This window comes from Equus asinus, chromosome 9 (genome assembly GCF_041296235.1).
Source record: "Equus asinus isolate D_3611 breed Donkey chromosome 9, EquAss-T2T_v2, whole genome shotgun sequence".
Classification (NCBI taxonomy): domain Eukaryota; kingdom Metazoa; phylum Chordata; class Mammalia; order Perissodactyla; family Equidae; genus Equus; species Equus asinus.
The window spans coordinates 22,863,850-22,884,161 of NC_091798.1; the positions used below are offsets into that span (position 1 = coordinate 22,863,850).

Below are 20,312 nucleotides of genomic sequence, written 5' to 3' on the forward strand. Positions count from 1 at the left end.
GGGCTTAATAACAAAAAGAAGACAGCTTTATTGAGTGGGGGAGAGAAATCAGAGCAAAGGGAGAAGTTAGCCATTGTGTACCAACCACCAATTTAGGGAGAAGGTTAAAACTTAGTTGCTTGATTGTGATTTAAAAATATTCTCTTTAAAATAAGGGAGCTGATCTTTCATAGATACTGGCTTGGAAGACTTCAAATTAGGGTATACATACATATTTAAAATTGTTTTTAAATAAGCCATGGCTTAAATATGTGGTACAAAATGCACGTTAATAAGCTGTTGGGAGTTCTAAAATCTACTCAGTGAGAATCAGTTTAATAACAGCTAATTTTTATTATTACTCTCATATTCCATTTCAAACCAGGGAGAAAACATGAGGGCGTGAAATGCATTTTTTAAAAGAATAAATAAATGTCTATTGAAATCTATTTCTAGTTATTTGCCTAAAATATTTGACTTCTTGAAGATCTATTTATATCTTAATCAATTGTTCAGAGTAAATCCACATTTATACTTTTAGTCTTGGTCTTATTTTCTTTACTGGTTTTGATTATTACATAGGATAATTCCCTTTCATTTGGACGCGTTGTATTTTGTTAAATTTTTTTTCTACCAATCAGAAACACAAAAGCCTGATTTCAATAACACTTTTTTTTTTTTTTACCGTCTTCAAACAAAAATGTCGTAAGTGGAGTTTTGTTTTAAAAAATTATCTTTGATACCCTGGATATCCTTTCCTTCATTCTCATCAGAGGAAAGGAAAAGATGGGAGGGGGAAGGGCAAAGTATGAGCTCTAAAATATATTACATATGTATTTATTAGAATTTATTCTTTAAAAGAGAAAAAGTGCCCACAAACCAGTGTATAAGGCCTGTCTGCTTGGACACCATTGGCCACTTAGCACCATGAAACGAACAATTATAAGGAGCACAAAATTAGGACGTTTGAAGTGATTAATTTCTCTCAAAACTTCTTTTTAGACCCCTTAAACAAAAAGCGTCACCAAGAATTGATTTTCCCATTGTGACATGAACTGACTTTACACACACTCGTATGGTGGGAGAATAATCTTGATTTTTATAAAGCAATATATCAAATATCATTTTACTAACAAGGTCATGGAGCTTAAGGAAAACTATAGCTTAAGGCATTCTTTGACCGCTGCGTATCATAAATTCTATCAGCTGGGGGGCGGGAAACTAGAACAGGATATAGTTTATTTTTAATAATAGCAGGTATTAGAAAGTCAGTTGCCATAATATACCGTTTCACTGAAAATAACAATTATAAACATATGCAATTATATATTTTGGTGGGGAGTGACCTCAAAAAAGGTGTAAATAATTGTCTGAATTTAGTCTAAAAAATATCAAGAAAAAGAGATTTTTTGAGGCATACCTGTTTGCTTTCATAATAATTGTCTAAGGTCTTCTGTGTTGCTTTCACTTTGAAAGGCAATCCCTGCCCATTATCCGGTTGCTTGTTTGTTGATTATGTGCTGGAAGAGTCTGGGAAGTAGGTTGGCTTCTTGCGTACACAGTTAATACAATAGTCTTCAAGAAGATCAGTGTGAAGAAGCATAACTTTCCTTAGCTGTGACATAATTATTACATTTTAGCCTTAATGACTAAAACAGTGGATGCTCATCTAGCTTGAAATTATTTTATGATAATTAAATACCAAGTCTGGTTTAAAATTCCTTAAATTTTTGATTTTAGTTAAATATGCAGTGACCCCTTCAATCAGAAGTAAGACGACATAGACTGACTGATTAAATGGTTACATTTTTTTTCCTCCTGTGTGATTCTTCCAGATAGACTGAGGATTTTGATATTTAAAGTGCAGAATGGAGTAATTTCAGTGATGTGATGAGTTCTAATAACATCGTAAATTTCAGAGGGAATACCTAGCCACAGTTCAAGGGTCTTCTCTTAGCTACTGGTTTATCGTTACATTTTTCATATGAAATATGCAGCTTTATGTGTGTGATGTCATATCTTTGACTCACAAATTGGGGTTAAAACTCAAAGGGGATCTTTGGCAAGCAAAGTCCAAAACCAGCTGCGTGCTCTGTATTTTCATGAAATCTTCTTCATCTTGGGTGGAGTTAGCAGCATTGAGATCAAACAGAAATGTATTCAACCAACCAAGATGTATTAGTATGACATAGTATTTCACACCTTTTCAGAGCGTCTCATTACACTATTTTGGGTAATGACTCTTAATTTTGGACTCTACCAGGAAAGATGAGGCTTCATTAAAAGTGAATGTGTAGGGATCTGAGCCCCCTTACCCCTATGTCTCTCTTATAACACACAAAGGATATAATGAGATTTAAAAAATTCGTCCACCAACTAGGAAATAAGAGGCTTGCTTTTGGGAAGGGTTGTTCAAAACCAAGTTTAGCTGGACTAAAAATAGGTTGTTTTTGTGTCATTGCTGTTTTTGGTATTCCATTAGTGAGCATGCAGAAAGGCCTGTAGGATCCAGAAGTTTATGGCTGTTGCATCCAGAAACAGTATCCACTGCAGAAGCTCAAATGAACCCGATGGGGGATGTCTGAGGTCTAATGTGCCTTTTCTGGTTTTCATGTAATATTTGGAATACGATTATGTTCTTTGATTGCTTCAGTGAGTTGTTTATCTTTAAATAGTTAAAAAGAAAACCTTTAACTTATCCTCTCTCCTACCATCTTGCTTTTAAAAAAGTGACATTTTTATAATTCAAAGAAAGAGCACCAAATTCCATACACTTATCAAAAATGAAACACTCCCTGCCCCCAAACAGGAGCTTTTTCTGGAAAGGGGAAAATGATAGCCACAGAATCGTCGTCTGTATGATTTGAAGGTAGGTGATGTGGTGAGGGGTCTCTAAAAGGCTCCCAGCACAGTGGGAGGTCCAAGGTACAATAGTCAGAAATGCTGTCACGTTTCTCTTCCCAGCGAATCTTCTTTATGCATTTGTTTTGATGTTCCCGGTTCTTTAAGCTATTGATGCAGTGCATTTTTTCCTATTGATTGCTTCATTATATCCTGCCACAGCTATGGAGATTTGATTAGCAAGCCTTTCAGTTCTTGGTCCTTCATTGGTAGATAAACACATTTTTAGTATGTCAATAAGTTCCAAAGGAGTTCACTAGGCCAGAAGAGAGTTCTTTCATATATTTGGGGACAGAAACAAACAAAAAAGGACAGGGCAAGTTTATAGTCAGGAGCCATGTTTCAGCAGCTTTCACTCTCCTTTGGTAACATGTCCAAAATGCAGGTGATTTGAATTTCCTTGCACATAGAGGAATGGAGAAGTTTGGAATTTTTATGCATGATCAGGACCCGTGTTTGGGAAAATGTAAACTCCTCACAGTGGAAAATGTGTTGTTTGGAGTCTGGGGGTGAAAACAAAGCTGATGGTTTTGGAGAGATTGCCGGAGCCAGATGGCCTAGTACTTCCCCAGTCTGGCGGTCCAACTGCTCCCTCCTGGATAATATACAGCCATTTGTTCGGGGATATTTACGCTAGAGCTGTTTCCATGTGAATGTTTGAACAGCATTAAAAATGAACATATTAGTGGCGATGCATTTATCGAACTTGTCTGACTACACCGAGAGTCTGTTCTTACGTCTTTTACTTATATTGCTGGGAGGTATCAAGGAGTGTTTGGATGTTTGAGGAATTGTTTATCTAGTTGTTGAGCATGATTGATTTGGTCTTAGTGAGTAATTAAAATATGTAAGCATTTGGAATCAAACTAATGGGAATAATGGTAGCGTCTACCTCAAAGGTCTGTTGTGAGAATTAAATGAATTCATATGTGTAAAGTGCTTAGGATAGTGACTGGCACATATTAAGCGCTTAATAAATTAGCTGCTTTTATTATTTTATTATTATTATTATTATTGTCTCGTTGGATTGACAAAGCCAGTTGTGTCTCCTAATACAGAGGTAAATGTAGTTATTATATGAGTGAAATATCTTTTATTACTGCTAGAAAAAGAAATATAATATGGGATTATTAGAATGATTCAGTTTTTATCTTGGCACTTGAATAATATAAGGGATTTTATTTCTTTGAGACATAAAAGATGCATTCTAAAGCTAACTGCTTTTGGTACACATTCTCTTTTCATTCAAGGCTGTGATGTAACTGAACAGCACACTGAATATGATATCATTCCTTTGCAACTTTCCTCATTCGCTTCTGAAAACGGGCCTGCTTAGCTGCGGAGCTGAAATTACATCTTTGTAATGTGTTCACCAGTAGCCAAGCTGCTAATTGAAGCAAAATAATTTTTTTAATTTTATTCCATTATTAATGTTGGATTGCTGTTTTGACAGAATTGTTTATGAAATGTCAGATTTGTAGTGTTTTCTTGGCAAAGGTTAATTTTTAACTAGGTCTCCTTTACCTGCTGGAAATTTCTAGGACCACATTAACTAGCACTATTTTTTTTTTTTAGTGACAAGCAGTGTAACTTGGTAGTCAAATGTAATGATTACTATTACAGTGCATTGCTGATGTAGGCATTCATATTATTTTTTAAAATTAGTTTCAGTTCTTGGTAATTTGCTACCAAATGCTCCTTGACAGTGTGTATTTAGAAGATATTTCACTTGTGGTTGAAGGAGGTACTTTGTACGTTCATGAACTTATTCTTTAAAGCGACAAATTAGGTTTGGCCTTTTATTTTGTATGTGGAAAAAGGAGTGACATATTTTCAAGGTTACTGTTTCGATGTAAAAGGAAAATTAAGAGTTTTTGTTAGTTATAGATAACCCACTTTTCTTTCTTTTTCCTTCCTTCCTTCCTTCCTCCCTTCCTTCCTTCCTTCCTCCCTCCCTCCCTCCCTCCCTCCTTCCCTCTCTTCCTTCCTTCTCTCTAAACTAATGATGACAAGTCTCCTGTTGTTTGGTTGTAAACCAAGAAAGACTCTTACTGAAAATATTTTGTTCCTAAAACCCTTCCGGATTTTGATGAACTAAAGTTAAAAGTATTCTCGCCCTTTTTGTTTTGGCATGGAGCACAAAGAGTTAAAACTACTAGAAAAGTAAACAAAGAAAAACCGTGCTCAATTCTCTGTATTTCCTTTGGCATCCTATTGAAGTGTGATCCTGGTGTGTGTGCACTGTGTATTTTTTGTTTTGCTGTGTGGTCTTTCTCCATAGTAAGTTTCAATTAACTTTTCAGACAGAGCGATGTTTTAGAAAAGCAGGGATGAACCACGCTTCACAAGACGCCTTTTAAAACAGTGGCAACAGAAACAGATTTTCTCTATTGATTGATCTGTTTCTTTTCAAAGATGTTATAGGTTAATTTATAATTGGGCATTTGAAATTGGTGGCGTTCTATCCTCTCACTGTAAACCTCTGGCACTGTTGTGAAAGGATGTGAAAGTTTAACAGTTCCTTTTTTTTCTTCTTTTTGGTTAATTATAAAAAATTATTCTGAAAAAAACCCTCCATTTGAAAGTTAATAGAGTATTAAAAATAATTATGAGATTTTTCTTTTTGCTTGTTAGAAGAGGACATTAAAAAAAGGGGAGCTGGCATATCAGAAAAATAAATCTGCTGCAAATATGTCAAGTTTTGACAACTTGTCTGTCAGTTTCACCAGGTTTTTAAAGTTGAGATGAAGTTAGTGCTGTTCATTCTGTTTTTTTTCTTCCTGTACAAGCGTTCTTGCCACTTTAAGGGGTTTATTTGCCATTGGCAGGATTAATGTAAACATCGTTTTCTACTTGCTATTATATTTTTTGTTTCTTAGGTTAAAACCTCAACTTGGTTCACCATCAATTCATTTATTTAAAAAATATATTCTCTATGCTTCCTTTCCCCTTCCTGCTTGTCTCTGTAACAGGCCTCCCATCCTTACTCCTGATAAACACGTTGATTTATTTAAACCACTGTTGTCTTTGTCGCTCTCATAGCATACTACCTTCTTCACAGGGAGCAGACGCATGATTTACTATGGAGGATGAAAATAAGCCTTCTTCTTGGTGTTCCATTGTCTGGGCCCTAAACCAGCTGTCTATTAAAATGGTTTCACTTAAAATAGTCAATGCTGTTTATATGCTTCTGTGATCTTCCAGCTGATCCAGCCTCAATGAGCTTTACTCACACTCCACAGAGGCACATATTTAAATTAGAAAGAAAAGCAGAAACTTCCTCTAAGTTGGCCTTAGAAGATCCCTTTCCTTTTAGGCTTAAAGTCTGAGTTTGCGGAACTGTGAACCCGTCTGGCTTGATGTGGGTACCAAATGTAGATGGTGGAGAGTTGATGTATGGCTATCAATTGTACGTCTAAGCCAGAAGGAGAACTTGGCGGCATTTTAAAAAGTCTGTCTTATTGTTGATACTCTGTGTTAGAGACATTCATCAAAGTAAATTTATCCTATTTTCTATATTGGATCTCATCAGAATGTTGATTTCTTCACCCATACCTTTTATATGATATTGTGTGTGTGTTTGTTTAGTGAGCGTTTTTAGTAACAAAATCTGCTTAGGCGAGGTCACAGGTAGGTCTTCTTTGATTGAGTTCCACGCTACAGCTGACCCTGTTACACTGGGGTTCTAGTTTACTCTTTCACAGGCTTTTAGTTCTACTGCATACACGAGTGACAAGATTCTCTGTTTCGCTTGCTTTTATTTCAGAAGTCACAGAAGCAGCAAGCACTTTTTTCTCTGTATTTATGTGCTGAAAAATGTTGTTCTGTTGAGGCCCCACGAAAAGGGACAGCAGAAACTTCAGGCTTCCGTCCATCCCTCCTCAGAATTCCTACCTATTTCTGTGCAAATCCAAAGTGATGCTTTCATTTTTCTATGCTTGATTTAGAGAAAGATTCTCCATTGTGACTTTGTTGCCACAGGACAAGTAGCAGTTTGGCATTTGGTAAAGAGATGTATAACAGAGGTCCTTGGCCTTCAAGAAATGATGTTCAGTAACCAAAGATTAAAAAAACATGGGAGACCTAGGAGTCCATGGGTCATATCTACTCTTTGGGAGAGTCGTGTGTATTTTTGTGTTGCAACGTATCTTTCCTTGAATATCATCATGGGCCACTGATTTCAATGGAACCAGCAACCTCAGTAAAAATAATACTGGAATCATCTAGAAAGGATTAAAATGAGAAGGTCTGATGTAACTGATACTCCCTCCTCCCAAAAAAACCAAGCTGTTTTTTTTTTTTGAAGGAGGGAAAACCCCTTCAATACCTGTGAATTTATTTACCAAGTTACTTGTATTGGTTTAGCATGACGAAAACCTGAAGTTGAAACAGAGGTTATCAGGACCATTAAGAAAACATACAAAACATGTAGTGATAATACGATTTCACAGAAATGCATGATTAGAATTTTTTAGCACCACGTATGAGATCTAATCAGTTATTTATAGTGTTTCCTTGATTTTTCAGCAGTGATTGCAGTAAATAAAGCAGGCAGATACAATTTTTGGTTTTCAAAACATTTTTGATTTATTTAATGCATTTCCTTGAGTAAAGCAACTTCTTGGGTATTTGAAAAGGTCTTTTAAGAATACAGGAAAGAATCCTCAATGCATGCTAAAACTAGTGGTTGAAATTTGAGGCATAATATGGTATTAATATAATCTAGATTATCTCCCAAGAAGATAGTTATGAATTACATCAGGTCAAGTAGTAATGTTATAGTGGGGAAATCTGGTGGATGGTCTCTGGTCAGTGGCAGCACCTTAACCTAATGGTCAAGGTTTACCGTTACTAGTAGAACTAGTTAACAGTGTTGTTTGACACACTGAGAAGAACTCAGCATCATATCTGTGGTATTGCCGCCCTGAATTGTGTAACTTTAGTCTAACTCTGAGGAAACCTCAGACAAACCCAGATTGAGCTACAAAATAACTGGCCTGCGTTCTTCAACAACGTCAGTGTCATGAAATACAAAGACTCAGGAATGTTCTGTATTAAAGGAGACATGACAACTGAATACAATGATTGATACTGGATTTTTTTTTTGCTGTAAAGAACATTATTGGGTAATTGTGAATCTTAATAAGCGCCGTAGATTAGATTATTATATTGTATCAGTGTTAATTTTTTGATTCAGATAATTATACTGTGGTTATGTAAGAGAATTCCATGTTTTAAGGAAATACATGCTGAAGTATTTAGTGCATGTTTGCAATTTGCTAATAAATGGTTCAGGAAAAAAATAGGAAAGAATAAAGCAAATTTAGTAAAATGTAAACATTTGAGGAATCCAGATAAAGAGCACCTTGGAATTTTTTATATATTCTTGCAACTTTTCTGTAAGTCTAAAATTATGTCAAAGTAAAATATTAAAAATACAAGGGTATGATAGGCTAACCATAAAAAGTAGTTTTGACGGGACAATGGTAGGGAAATGTTTTCTTCTTATGCAAATTCTCTTAATCATTTTTAAATTTGTTGCAATTTTTTTCTGTAATGAAGTTAGATATTATAACGAGGGCCTGCTCTCGGGGTGTGCACACACTGTATCTTAAGCTGTCTCATCATTTATAGGTTCTGAAAGTCCCAGGTTCATAAAGAAAGCACATTAGAGCCAGCTACAAGTTACTTACTGCGGCATCTGTATGTTCTAAGTAAGGATAGTTTCTGGTTAATAAAAGTAGTTTTGTCACCAAGAAATTGAGGGTTATCTGAAAGTGTGAAAGTAACTTTATTAATGATTTGAAGCTGTGTTATATTAGTATTATGCAGTGATACAGTGTTAAGTTAGTTAAAATGTATCCTGTTGCAGAACACTGCCCTACCAATCGTGTGAGTTTTTCCTTGGCTGAAGTATTAGCACGTAGGTCTTCCAGGAAGCTGAAGTCCCGGGGAAACTTCCTGGTGATCTGAAGCAAAAAGTTTGTATGCGCATTACTGAAAACAGACAAAAACATCTTGGCTGGTGAGGTGGTGTGGGACTCCAGATTTTGAGAGTCAGATGTAATTCTTTAGTTTAGAGAGATAACTCTATGGCTTAAGCCCACACGCACAGCATATGCCGGAGTGTATTACTGTTTGGGTGGGTGTACACCCCGGAGAGCACGTGTTTTCAGCCTGTTGGCGGGAAGAATGATTTTTCCCTGATTGATGAATCATCTCAAAGAAGACACAGCTAGTGAATGCACTCATTAACCGTGTCCCAACTTGTTTTCTTCTCTGCAGCTCTAGAACACTAAATGTTGGGACTGGAAGAAGGGAAATGAGGCAGCAAATACATAGCATTTAAAAAATCAAATCCATATGCTTTTTTATATTTTAAATCAATAGGAAATACTGGGTTTTTCCTTCTCGTTGGTTTGATTTATTTTTATTCTGAATTGAAAGGAGAATTGTGGTTGTCTTGGCGACAGAAGCCCATCTCACACACTGGTCCAAAGACATGCGTCATAATGAGGTGGTGGATGGGACAGAGAGGAACATATCCTCTTCCACTCGATTTGGGTTGATCTTTAACAAGGTATCTTGAAACAATCAGCCCAGTGAGGCCTTCAGCTCCTGAAAGCTAATTGGCCCACAGTGGTGGTGAAGTGGTCAAGAACTCAATTGTGATAGTTTGCTTTCTGCTCCTTGGTTCCATTCTTAGCTCAAATTGTGCCTTTGTTTACAGGCCATAGTGTATGAAGGCCAAGACAAGAACCCAGAAATGTGCCGAGTCTTGCTCACACACGAGATCATGTGCAGGTAAGAAATACCTTGTTTTCGCCCTTTAATTAGCAAAGAGAAGATGAGTTTGTATCTCAAATCTAGGTGAACTCAGGTCTATCTTGGGGTCTACATTTATCTTGCTTGTTTTAGACAATCTAAAAAGAACTGTTAGACGTATTTGGTAGTAAAGCGCCAGGCATCACAGTGGTTCTCAATTATTTATTAGGTTTCATCCTGAAAGATATACATTTCCATTTTGATATCACACTGTTAATGGGCACAAAGCAGTGCCCTCCCCTTCTTCCGTTCAATCGAATAAAATACAGTATAACACTTTTAGTGTTAATATATGCGCTCAACTGCCTTGCTAGTAAAATGAGTAAAAGTTCTATTGATGTCAGCAGAAGCCTCTGTTTGGATAAGACTTGAAAGTTATAGTTCCCCTTTTTAATTTTCCCACTTAAAAATAGGACCATTCGCACATAGGCATCATTCTGCCTTGAGTTGAATGTGGGGTTTTTTTCTCCCCTTGTGTCTGATCTCTTAACCTTAGTTACCCCGTATATAACTATGACAGTGTAGCTCATATTTCTCAACTGTAGTGAGCTTTTGAAGGATAGCAGAGATGAATCCCTGAAAGGTATAAAAACTCATGTCACCCCCAAACCAATGTCTTTATTTTTGTCTGTGATCAGAGTGCAGCCACATTTGAAAACAGGCAGACAGACGAAATTCACTTCCATGGCCTCAGCCAGTGCTCCACATTTGAGAGAGTAGCCCAGAGAACAGCTTTTTAGCTTGTGGCTTAGGATTCTTATTCTTCATAAAATAGCACTGGTACTTTCTTCCTGATATATTCTGAGTAATTGGATAAAGCATGAAGATGCCACTATGCATCAGAGAAAGGCTACTAATTGCTTTGTTAGCCGTGCAGCCTCTCCCTGGCACAGAGCATGCTTGGCTCCTGACTATTGCTGACCAATCCATTTAGGGCATAAGCTGCCGCTTCAGCATGGGTGGGCTTTTTTTTTGCTGCTCGTGGACTTGTAGGGAAAACAATCTTAAAATTCTACAGGTGGAAATAAAATGTTTCCTTAGTGAAATCCCAAATATTAACTTCTTCTATTTCTATAATTATGTATGTGTATAAAGATTGCCTTTTTTCCTTTTTAAAAAACCTACTCCTAATACGTTATTCTAACATATACAGGAGTTTCACAAGTTTTCACTTCAGTGACTTGTGAAACTTGTTAATTATTCCCAGAACAGGTTGCTTTTCTCTAACTTTAAAGCAGTAGCAAAAATATGGTCATGGATTTCTTAGAAGATATTATTAGGCAAAAATAGTGTTGTACTGTATACAACAATTGTGCAATTAAAGCTGAATTGCACTTTTCAGAATTAAATGAGTAAAATCATTTTGAAAAGGGTTAAAAATGACCTCCTTTGTATTATAACTATTTTCCCCACCATATCTCTACTTTAGCTTCTCACAATTAGCATGCATTAGAATGAATTTTCCGTATTCTATTACATGTGATTCTAGCAAAATTGGAAGATGGATCTCAACCAGCAGGCCAACTAATATCTATATATCATAGATTTGCATCTCATATCTGTACATGTTTGGACGATGCTAGAAATAATTCTGTTCTTGAAATACTTAAAGATATATTATGCCTTTCACACACAAGCCTACCCTCTATTAATGCAGTTTATATTTTTCTTGTTCTTAAAATTCATGGGTCCAAAGTACTTTATTATGCTGGTTGGTGTGCTTTACTGCTGATGTTCTTTCTATTTTTCAGAAACATAAAAATAGCAAAAATAAAATTCTCAAGCCACTGAAGGCAAATGATGATGTTTGTACTGTGTGGCTAAGAGGGAAAAGCCATATTCAAAATGTCATCCTGTTAATGTTACAGATTACGTTTTTCCTGGCTGCCTATAGATGTGTAAGGGGTACTGTTTGTTTACCAGGCCACCAGGACCCTATTACACAAACCTGTCATCTATTGTGTGGCTAACAGTCTTTTAAATTGCAAATCTGATGCTCTTTAGGGGGCTTTAGGAAAAAAAATTCTCACTTTCCACACCATTCTATTTCTCTTGATTTCTTGCCTCTTGTAAGTGGAAGTTGGGATGTGCTGAATTTGCACCAGGGGTGCAAATGCAGGCTCAATTATAAGCATAAAATTAGAGTCTGTTCACCATTAATCAGCCTGGCTAATTGCTATGCACCACCATTAGCCATATGGTGTGAAAGACAGCTTGCTCTCCCCAAGATGAAATTTCTTCATTGCAGACATGAAATAGTGAGGGCCCTGGATTTTAAAATAGCTTGTTTTAGATATTTAATTTCTAAACAACTTTCTGCAGTGCTTTCTATCAAGGCTAACGGCACAATAAAACTTTGCGTTTATGTCACAAAAGCTGTATATTTATAGTATGTTGGGGCGATTGTAAAGGAGACACAGAGAATTTAGATCGACAGCAAAGGGCTTGCGATGATTCTGTTTTGTTGCAGGCAAAGGCAAAGGAAAAAAGAACACCAGAGAGTTGTGTCTCAGGTGGTTGCAAATTTAAGAAATCTATTTTGTTCTGTTGAGAGGGTAACCCCACTGCATGAGCTGGGTAGAGGATGTGCTGCCATTGGATTATAATTATTGCCACTCTTTGAGACAAAACCCCTTTGACTTGATGGCATAGAGCTCTTTCTGTGGAATTCTAGGAGAGTTTCTGCACTTTTGGTAAATTGAAATCTATCATTACATTTTGCTAACGCCTGGTGGTTAAGTTCTTAAAATAATATGGCCCCATGAAGGATTTTTTTAAAAGCTGGATTCCATAAGGGATTTGGTTATAAGTGTATCTCGACATCCTGTGTTTAAATATGAATAGACAGGGCCAGCCCCATGGCCGAGTGGTTAAGTTCGCGCGCTCTGCTGCAGGCAGCCCAGTGTTTCGTCGTTTCGAATCCTGGGCGCGGACATGGCACCGCTCATGGAGTCGCGTTGAGGCAGCATCCGACATGCCACAACTAGAAGGACCCACAACTAAGAATATACAACTATGTACTGGGGGGCTTTGGGGAGAAAAAGGAAAAAAATAAAATCTTTAAATATGAATAGAAAATAGGAACTATGCTTGGTAGGCGAACCGGGTTCCCAACCGCCCAGGCCGCCTGGAGCTGATTTTCTCCCTCTCTGGTGCGCAGGACAGTTGCAGGGGTGGGTGTTCTGTTTAGGAGAGCACGCTTTCCGTTATCAGTGCCTGGCTTCTTGTGCAGCCATGCGATAGTTAGCCGGTCCCTTGAGATGGCATGTTCTTCCTCTTTTGCTGCCTTATTCTGGTTTTGTCCTTCAGATTCCCACTTAAGCGTGGTTTCTTCAGGAAAGTATCTTGGCCCTTGTCCTGAGCTACGACCTGTTGTTACGCATCCTGTTATAGCCTGTGCTTTTCCTTCATAGCACTCAGCACATGGTGACTGTGTGTCCAGGGCCGCCTTCCTTTGCTGGACTAAGAGCTCCTTGAAGGCAGGGGAGTTACTTGGTTCTCGTCTGTGCTTCAGTTGTCCCATGTGTGAACTGGGGGGCCAATGTTACTTATCTCGTAGGGTGGTTGTTAAGATTAAATGCTGTCATCCCCATAAATGCTTATCATGGTGCCCGATACATAGTAAGTACTGAATGTCTGTTGTTGTGGTTAATAGTAGTGGCTATAGTATTAGTATTAATAGTAATAGAAGCAGTAGGAGCAGCAGTAGCAGTAGCAGCAATATCCCAGTGTCTAGCTAAGTCCCTGGCATGTGGTTGCTCAGAGTGAAAGATGATAAGAGAAGATTGAAAGGAAGTGAAGTGTCTCCTAAAACATTAATGTACTCTGTCCGTTCCAGGGGTGGTGGGTAAGAATGTTTTCATTCATTCTTTTAGTACCTACTATGTACAAAGCACTGTGGAATGTAGAGCTAAAAAGGATTGGGTCCTGCAGTAAGATTGCTCATAGGTTAGCCTGGGAGGTGAGACCCAAGAGCAAATAACTAGACTGCAGTGTAGGAAGGGTTGGCTGTGACGAGAGGTGAGGCAAAGGACTGCGGCTGTTCAGAGAAGGGAGGACCTTCTTGCGGGTGGGTGGTAGCCTTAGGAATGAGGAGGAGGGTGAGACAGGACAGGGATTTTAGAGGACGCATGAAGTGTCTCGCCCCGCTTGTTGGTCCAGGCAGGATTTCTCTGTAGAGAGGTCTGCAGATGGGTGGACCTGTGGCTTGGAGCTGGGAAGAGAGTCAAGGTGAAAGGTAACCAGCTTCAGAGGTCTTTTCCCAAAGGTGAGAGTTGAAGCTTGGGCTTACAAGGGATTGCCAAGGATGGGAGAATAGAAAGAGAAGAGTCCTTGGATACCTTCTTGGGGAATAATCACACTTAGCAAGGAGGGAGTGTGTGTTCAAGAATTAGGATAAAGAACCTTGAGCATATGGGGCATAGAACTAAAAGGAGGTTGTTTCAAAGATGGGGAGTCATTCATTTAATAAGGCTGGGGAGATCCTGATGGCCGTGCAGACTGAGAACAGCACCCACAGGTCACTGGTGGACTTTGAGAGGGGAGATTCAAGTACGAGCTGAGACCTGGAAGCCAGATTTTATAGGGTTAAGGTGACCAGGAGGGATGGAGACTCTGGCGAGGAGAAAGTTGAACACTGAAGAAACTAACTCAAGAGAAAAGAAGGAACAAGTCTTTTTTTTTTTTTTTTAAAAAGAGACTAGGAAAACTTGACAGTGTAAACTGAGGGAAAGAATGAAGTTATCCTTATAGCTATTAATCAGACTAGTCAGATAATTTATGTATCTCATTCTCTAGCCACTTTGGATAAATAAGCAAGATAATTTTGTTTTTTATTGTAAAACTTAGAGATTGACATGATGCTTTTCTCCAGTTGAGAGAGCCTCTACTTGTAGGAAAAAGTTCCACATCCCTAGGATAAGGATCTATAGGTCCCACGACTAGGAAACATCTAGATGTTTCTTGCCCTGATTGTGGAGCTGCATGACAGCTCACTGGAGATACACCACCTGTGTTAGGTGTATCCCTGAGTGTGCAGAATTGTCTGGGAGACCCATGAGGCTGTTGGGGAAAGGGCTGCTGTTCTGAGTCGACAGTGTCCATACGACACCAGGTGCTGACTGCTCCCTCCTGTGACAAGCCACATTGCTCTCCTGCCACTTGGGTGGCAGGTTGAGGCACCATGTAAAATAGTGGAAATTCTGCTCTGTGACAAAGAAAATTAGGAAACGCCAAGCTCCCTGAGAGATGCCTGGTACAGTGCCTGACACACATAGTAGGAGCCTAGAAGCCACCCTTTTGAATGGCTGAAGATCCATCAGTCACACAGTAATGAGGGCACGGTCATCACTGTGATTTCTTTCATTAACATGGTAACCTTGCCCTTGGTGTGCTTTTGTGTCTGTTTTTCTGTATGCTGCATTGTTTCCATCTGAGCCCTCTTCTGCCTTAAACATAAACGAATCTGTTCTTCTTTCAGCCTATCTTTCCTGGTTAATGCCCATCTAGTGTACAGTGGAGGTTGGTGCCCACCTTTCTTGGTTCTTCTCAGTTCAGTAGAAGGAACTAGGGGGCAGGTCAGCTTAGAGCAGGGGAGCACTTCTGTGGACAGGAAAGGCTGTCATGGGGAAGAAGGACATGTCCTTGCTCTGCTTGCCTCTTGGGTTATAACCAGGGAGCTACAGGGGGATAGACGTCAGCTCACTCTAAGGGAAGACCTTTCTTCCCCCACTGGCCACTGGTTTTTAATAGGACAGGAATGATGCAATCCATCCAGATGCTTGCAGAAGTATGTAAATAAAATATGCACCCTCCGTTCTTCCCCACTTCTTATTCCACTCCCTGTAGGTTACTGCTTTGAAATTTCTCTTCATTCATTCAGAAAATATTTTCTGAGAGCCTGTTGTGTGCAGGGCTCTGAACCAGTTGCTGGGGATACAGCGGTGAACAAGACAGTCTAAGACCCTGTCCTCGTGGGGCATATATTTTAGTGAGAGATGGACAAATAAATATGAAATATAATGTGGTGAGTGTAGGAAGAAGAGTGAAGCAGGGCAAGGGGCTGGAGAGCTCTGGGATGGCAGGGAGGCCTTTCCACGCCATGACTTTGTGCAGAGAGAGGTGTGAGTGAAGTGAGGCCGTGAACCATGCTTGGGACAAAGGCTCTCTTCCCTTCCCTCTCTCTTTTTCACTCTTTCCTTTTCCTCCCAGGAATAGGACCATGCTATACATACTGTTCTGCAACTTGGCTTCTCAATTTACAGTATAATGTAGACTTCTCTCCCTGATAGTGTGTAAAAACCCACCTTGGTTCTTTTTAATGCTGCACGGAATTCCATATATACATGTATATGTATACATGCTTATGTATGTGTGTGTGTATGTATTTTTTCTTTCTCTAAATGGGCTCATGCTGTAGACACTATTTTGTCGCCACCCCAGGTGCAGAGCAGAGCCCAGGAGCCCCATTTTGGGAATGCTGCCTATGTGATGCAGTGACATGACCCAAGAGACAGGAAACCTGTTGGGCTATTTTTCATACTTTGCCTGAAGTTTTCTTTATAAGTGTTAAGTGACCTCCAGCCCCTTATTCTGTTTTCTCCTCTTTCCTTCATTTCGTCACTTTATTCCTTTTCTGTCCTTCCTTCTGCACTTCTGTTCTTCATATCTGCCTTTTTCCCTGTGTCCCTTGGAGCACAGCAGAGAGAGGAGGTTCTCATTTATGCTGAGCTTCATTTTGTCTAGCTGCTCTCAAACCCCTTTTATTTTAAGGGGATGAGGATGATGCTTAAGTCAGAGGACAAATCTCCAGCTTAGTGTGGCACTTGCTGGAAGGAGGGGTTTGGTGTGTGGGGTGGGGTGGGGGTGAACCTTCCTTCCACCAGCAGTGTCTGCCCAGAGGGTCAGCTTGGTTTTCTTTATCTATCACCTTCCTATTTTCTTGGATTGTATTCCCCTCAGTATATTACATTCATTCATGAAGTCATTCAATCAATCAATCAATCAGCCAGCCAATATTTGAGCTTCTCTATTGTATCCCAGGCCTTACGCTACTCTTTAGGTAAATAAAACTGACAGTTTCTTCCTTTACGAAGCCTATGGGTTAGTTGGGGAGGGGAGTGGGAGGAGAAAGATAGTAACCAAAAATTCACAAATATATGTACAGGAATATAATTTGCATTGTGTTAAGTGCCCTGAATGGAAAAACCAGGAGAAACCTAACTTCGATTAAGGGCAGGTGTCAGGGCCAGCCTCTCTCAGGAATGAGCCTAGAGACTGGATCTGAAGGGGGAGTAGAGGCTGGCCAACTGGGGAGGGGTTGGAGGAAGAGGAGTCCAGGCGGGGAGGCCTGAGGTCAGGCTGAGCGTGGCACTTCACAGAGATTGAAATTGGCCAGTGAAGCTGGAGCTCGGCAAGTTGGAGGAGAGTGACAGGAGGTTGGGAGGTGGTCTGGCATCGTGTCATGCCATGGATTTATTCTAAGTACTGTGGGAAGCCATTAAAAGGTCTTGGGCAGTGAAGCGACACAGTCCCATTGACGTTTTGAAAAGATCACTCTGGCTGTTGCAGGAAGTCAAGAGTGGAGGCAGCGAAACCAGGTGGGCGGCCACTGCAGGAGTCCCAGCAAGAAATGAAAATGACTTGGATGAGGGTGGTGGTAGTGGGGAGGGAGAGAATCAGATAGGCTTAAGATGTAGATTCTGGAGCCAGCCCTGATGGCCTAGTGGTTAAAGTTCGATGTGCTCTACTTCACTGCCCCGAGTTCGGTTCCCATGCGTGGAGCCATGCCACTCATCTGTCAGTAGCCATGCTGTGGCGGCCCACATAGAAGAACCAGAAGGACTTACAACTAGAATATGCACCCATGTACTGGGGCTTCGGGGGGGACAAAAAAAGAGAGAAAGGTTGGCAACAGATGTTAGCTCAGGGTGAATCTTTCCCAGAAAAAAAAAGATGTAGATTCTAGTCCACAATTCTCATCAGGCAAGTTGGAACAGTTCCTGGAGGATACGTAGGCCAGGCAGGATGCTGGTGAGGGTGTGGCCACAGGGGACTTGCGTTGCTCAGTTGCTGTTCTGAAAAAGAAAGGGAAAAGTGGGAAATAGAAAGGGGAAATCGGCCTTCCCATCCATTGGTTTCTCCCCTGGGTGAAGGGGACTAGGGCTGTCGAGGAGCTGCCTTTGGAGATCTGCTGCGTCTGCACAGCGCAGGGCAGCTGTGCTCAGACTTGGAGGAGGAGGCTGGAGGAGGAAGGAGCAGCGAGTGCTAATGAGGCTGCCCTTCACTGAGTGCTTAGTAGGGCCAGTCATGGACCCAGCTTTATACTCTTGTCACCTTGAATCTGTGTCCCTGCCCTTGGGGGGTGAGTACTACAATTGCTCCATTTTACAGATAAGGAGACTAAGACTGTATGATGTGGAGTACCTTGCTCAAGGTGACACAGGTAACTCTGTCTGATTCCAGAGCCAGTGTTCTTAACCATGATGCTCTTCTGGCAAACCCTTGAAATGGAGGTGGAGGGGATCAGCGTTCAGGGAGGATAAAGTTTAATTTTTTAAATTATTTTTTGCGTGCATTCCAACTACTTGTACTTCTCATTCCCTTGTTCTTTCATCTATCTCCTGTGTATTGAGAGACTTTGGGCTGTCTCTCCCCAAAGTACTGGTGTAGTAGAGCTCAGGCCTGGAGGAAATCGTTTCCTGTGAATCACAAAGGGAAAGGCTGTCCAGTGGGTGGAGTGGATTTTAGCTGGGGCTTTGACAAAGGAGATACAATTCTTACTGTTGCTTTCGGGAGATCTGAGAGACAAACAGAATTAGCACCAAATTTGGAAGCCGATTCACTTCTCAGAGATATAGTTACTGCCAAGAAAGAGACCTCCCGACTTTGGTGAAAGACTCCCTATGCAGGAATATATTTCTGGGTCCTGAAAATGGAGTTCAATGTTTGGTTCTCTCCAGCAGCTCTCTAAATTTAGGCTCTCTGATTCACTAAGTCAAATGTGTGTGTGTGTGCATGCCTGTGTAAGAGAGAGGGAGAAAAGTGCATATATTACTTGTGGTGCATGGTAACGTATAACCCTGGGATAATTTCCTCACCTCCTTAACTGATCAAATATGTGCTTTTATAGTGTGCCCCTGGGTGTAGACTGGCCAGCGGACACATTTCTTATTTGCAAACAAGTCTCAGATGGATAGTTTTCCATTGATCCTGGGTAATTTTCAAAAACCCTAATTTTTACCGATTAGAAGCTTCTCAGTTAAAAAAACACCCTGAGAGCCTTAAGGTCACAGCTGGGCTCAGATTTTGATAGTGGATGCTTTTCTTGTCCACCGCTGGTTTTTCTCTGACGTAATAAAGAGCATCCACTGTCCGGGCTGTGCTGGGCTTTGGATCAGTTTTCTATGATGCTTTCAGAAAGTTTAACAGTGCACAGTGCAGGGCACAAAAGCCAAAACACATGTGGCTGTCCACTTCCTTGTATCTTGCCTCTTTGTCTTAACAAACAGTTATAGCTTTAGGATTTTGGAAAGGCTGTGGTTGAAGAAAATGTCTCCCATGAAAGAGAAAGAAGAAAAAGGAATCCATTTAATGCAAAATGACTAGAGGGGGAGAAATCACTCATACCTCATTATTGACGCGTTCCACACAATTAGTGTGATCTTGAGGGAAGAACGTTTGAGCCACCCACAACCCTGAATATTCTCATTGGGTAGAGGTAATAATAATGCGTTTCACAGTGAACTCTTCCCATATCGCGGGCAGTGATGGGGAGACCCCATCTCAGGGCTGTCAGTCGTGGCTCGTGGCCCGGGAGAGTCCCTCTCCCTCCCTCCTTTGTGCAGGGAGAGGTTAAGCCTGGCCATTAACCCATAGGTGACCCAAATAGAATTTTCTGTCCCAAGGATCCGTTGATTGCCAGGTATGGCTTTGTGGTAATTCTAGCATTTGCAACCCAGCAATTTGAACCTTCTGTCTGCCTAAATGATGATTTTACATTGTAATGGTTGTACTAAATCCTTTCGCTTTTGCTCCATAGCCGCTGTTGTGACAAGAAAAGCTGTGGCAACCGAAATGAGACTCCCTCAGATCCAGTGATAATTGACAGGTAGGGACCACTCTGCTTTCACTGGGTTCTTATTCCTCATTATAATGAAACACCTGCCTTGTGTCGCTCCTGGGCGAGGGTTAGGAATGCATGTGGCCGAAATTTGCCTGTTGGTCATGACTTAAGCTGTGCCGAGCTATTGCGATTCCTGGGAAAGCCATATGGAATGTTCTTTGGAGGCCTGTTTTCTTGGATTGCTCTGGTTTTGTGTCTGATTCATGCTCCTAAAGGAATATTTTTTTCTTTCCTGACTTTCTATGGCTCAATCCTCACGCTGTGCCAGGAAGCTTCAGAAATAAAATAATAATAGTTTGTGATTTATGAAATGTGGTGGGGTGCTTATAAATATTTAACTTTTATTTGAAAAATGTTTGAATCATTATCACTTTTAGCTACAGTAGTTCTGTTGGACATAATCCATCTACATTTTAAGGTTTTATTTATGCATAAAAGCAGTTTTAAAGAGATCTGTGAACCAAGATTTTCTACTCTTATTTCC

At 40.1% G+C, this 20,312-nt stretch overlaps 1 protein-coding gene across 8 annotated transcripts in view; it reads left to right on the forward strand.

Annotated features, from left to right (window-relative positions):
• The window catches only part of EBF1 (EBF transcription factor 1), a 380,610-nt gene that overhangs the window by 5,323 nt on the left and 354,975 nt on the right, over positions 1-20,312 (forward strand). For all 8 annotated transcript variants that reach the window (XM_044777725.2, XM_044777723.2, XM_044777722.2 and 5 more), the window contains exons 5-6: positions 9,611-9,684; positions 19,745-19,813. In XM_044777725.2, coding sequence (XP_044633660.1) covers positions 9,611-9,684; positions 19,745-19,813 — 143 coding nt within the window. The remainder of the gene's footprint in view (positions 1-9,610; positions 9,685-19,744; positions 19,814-20,312) is intronic.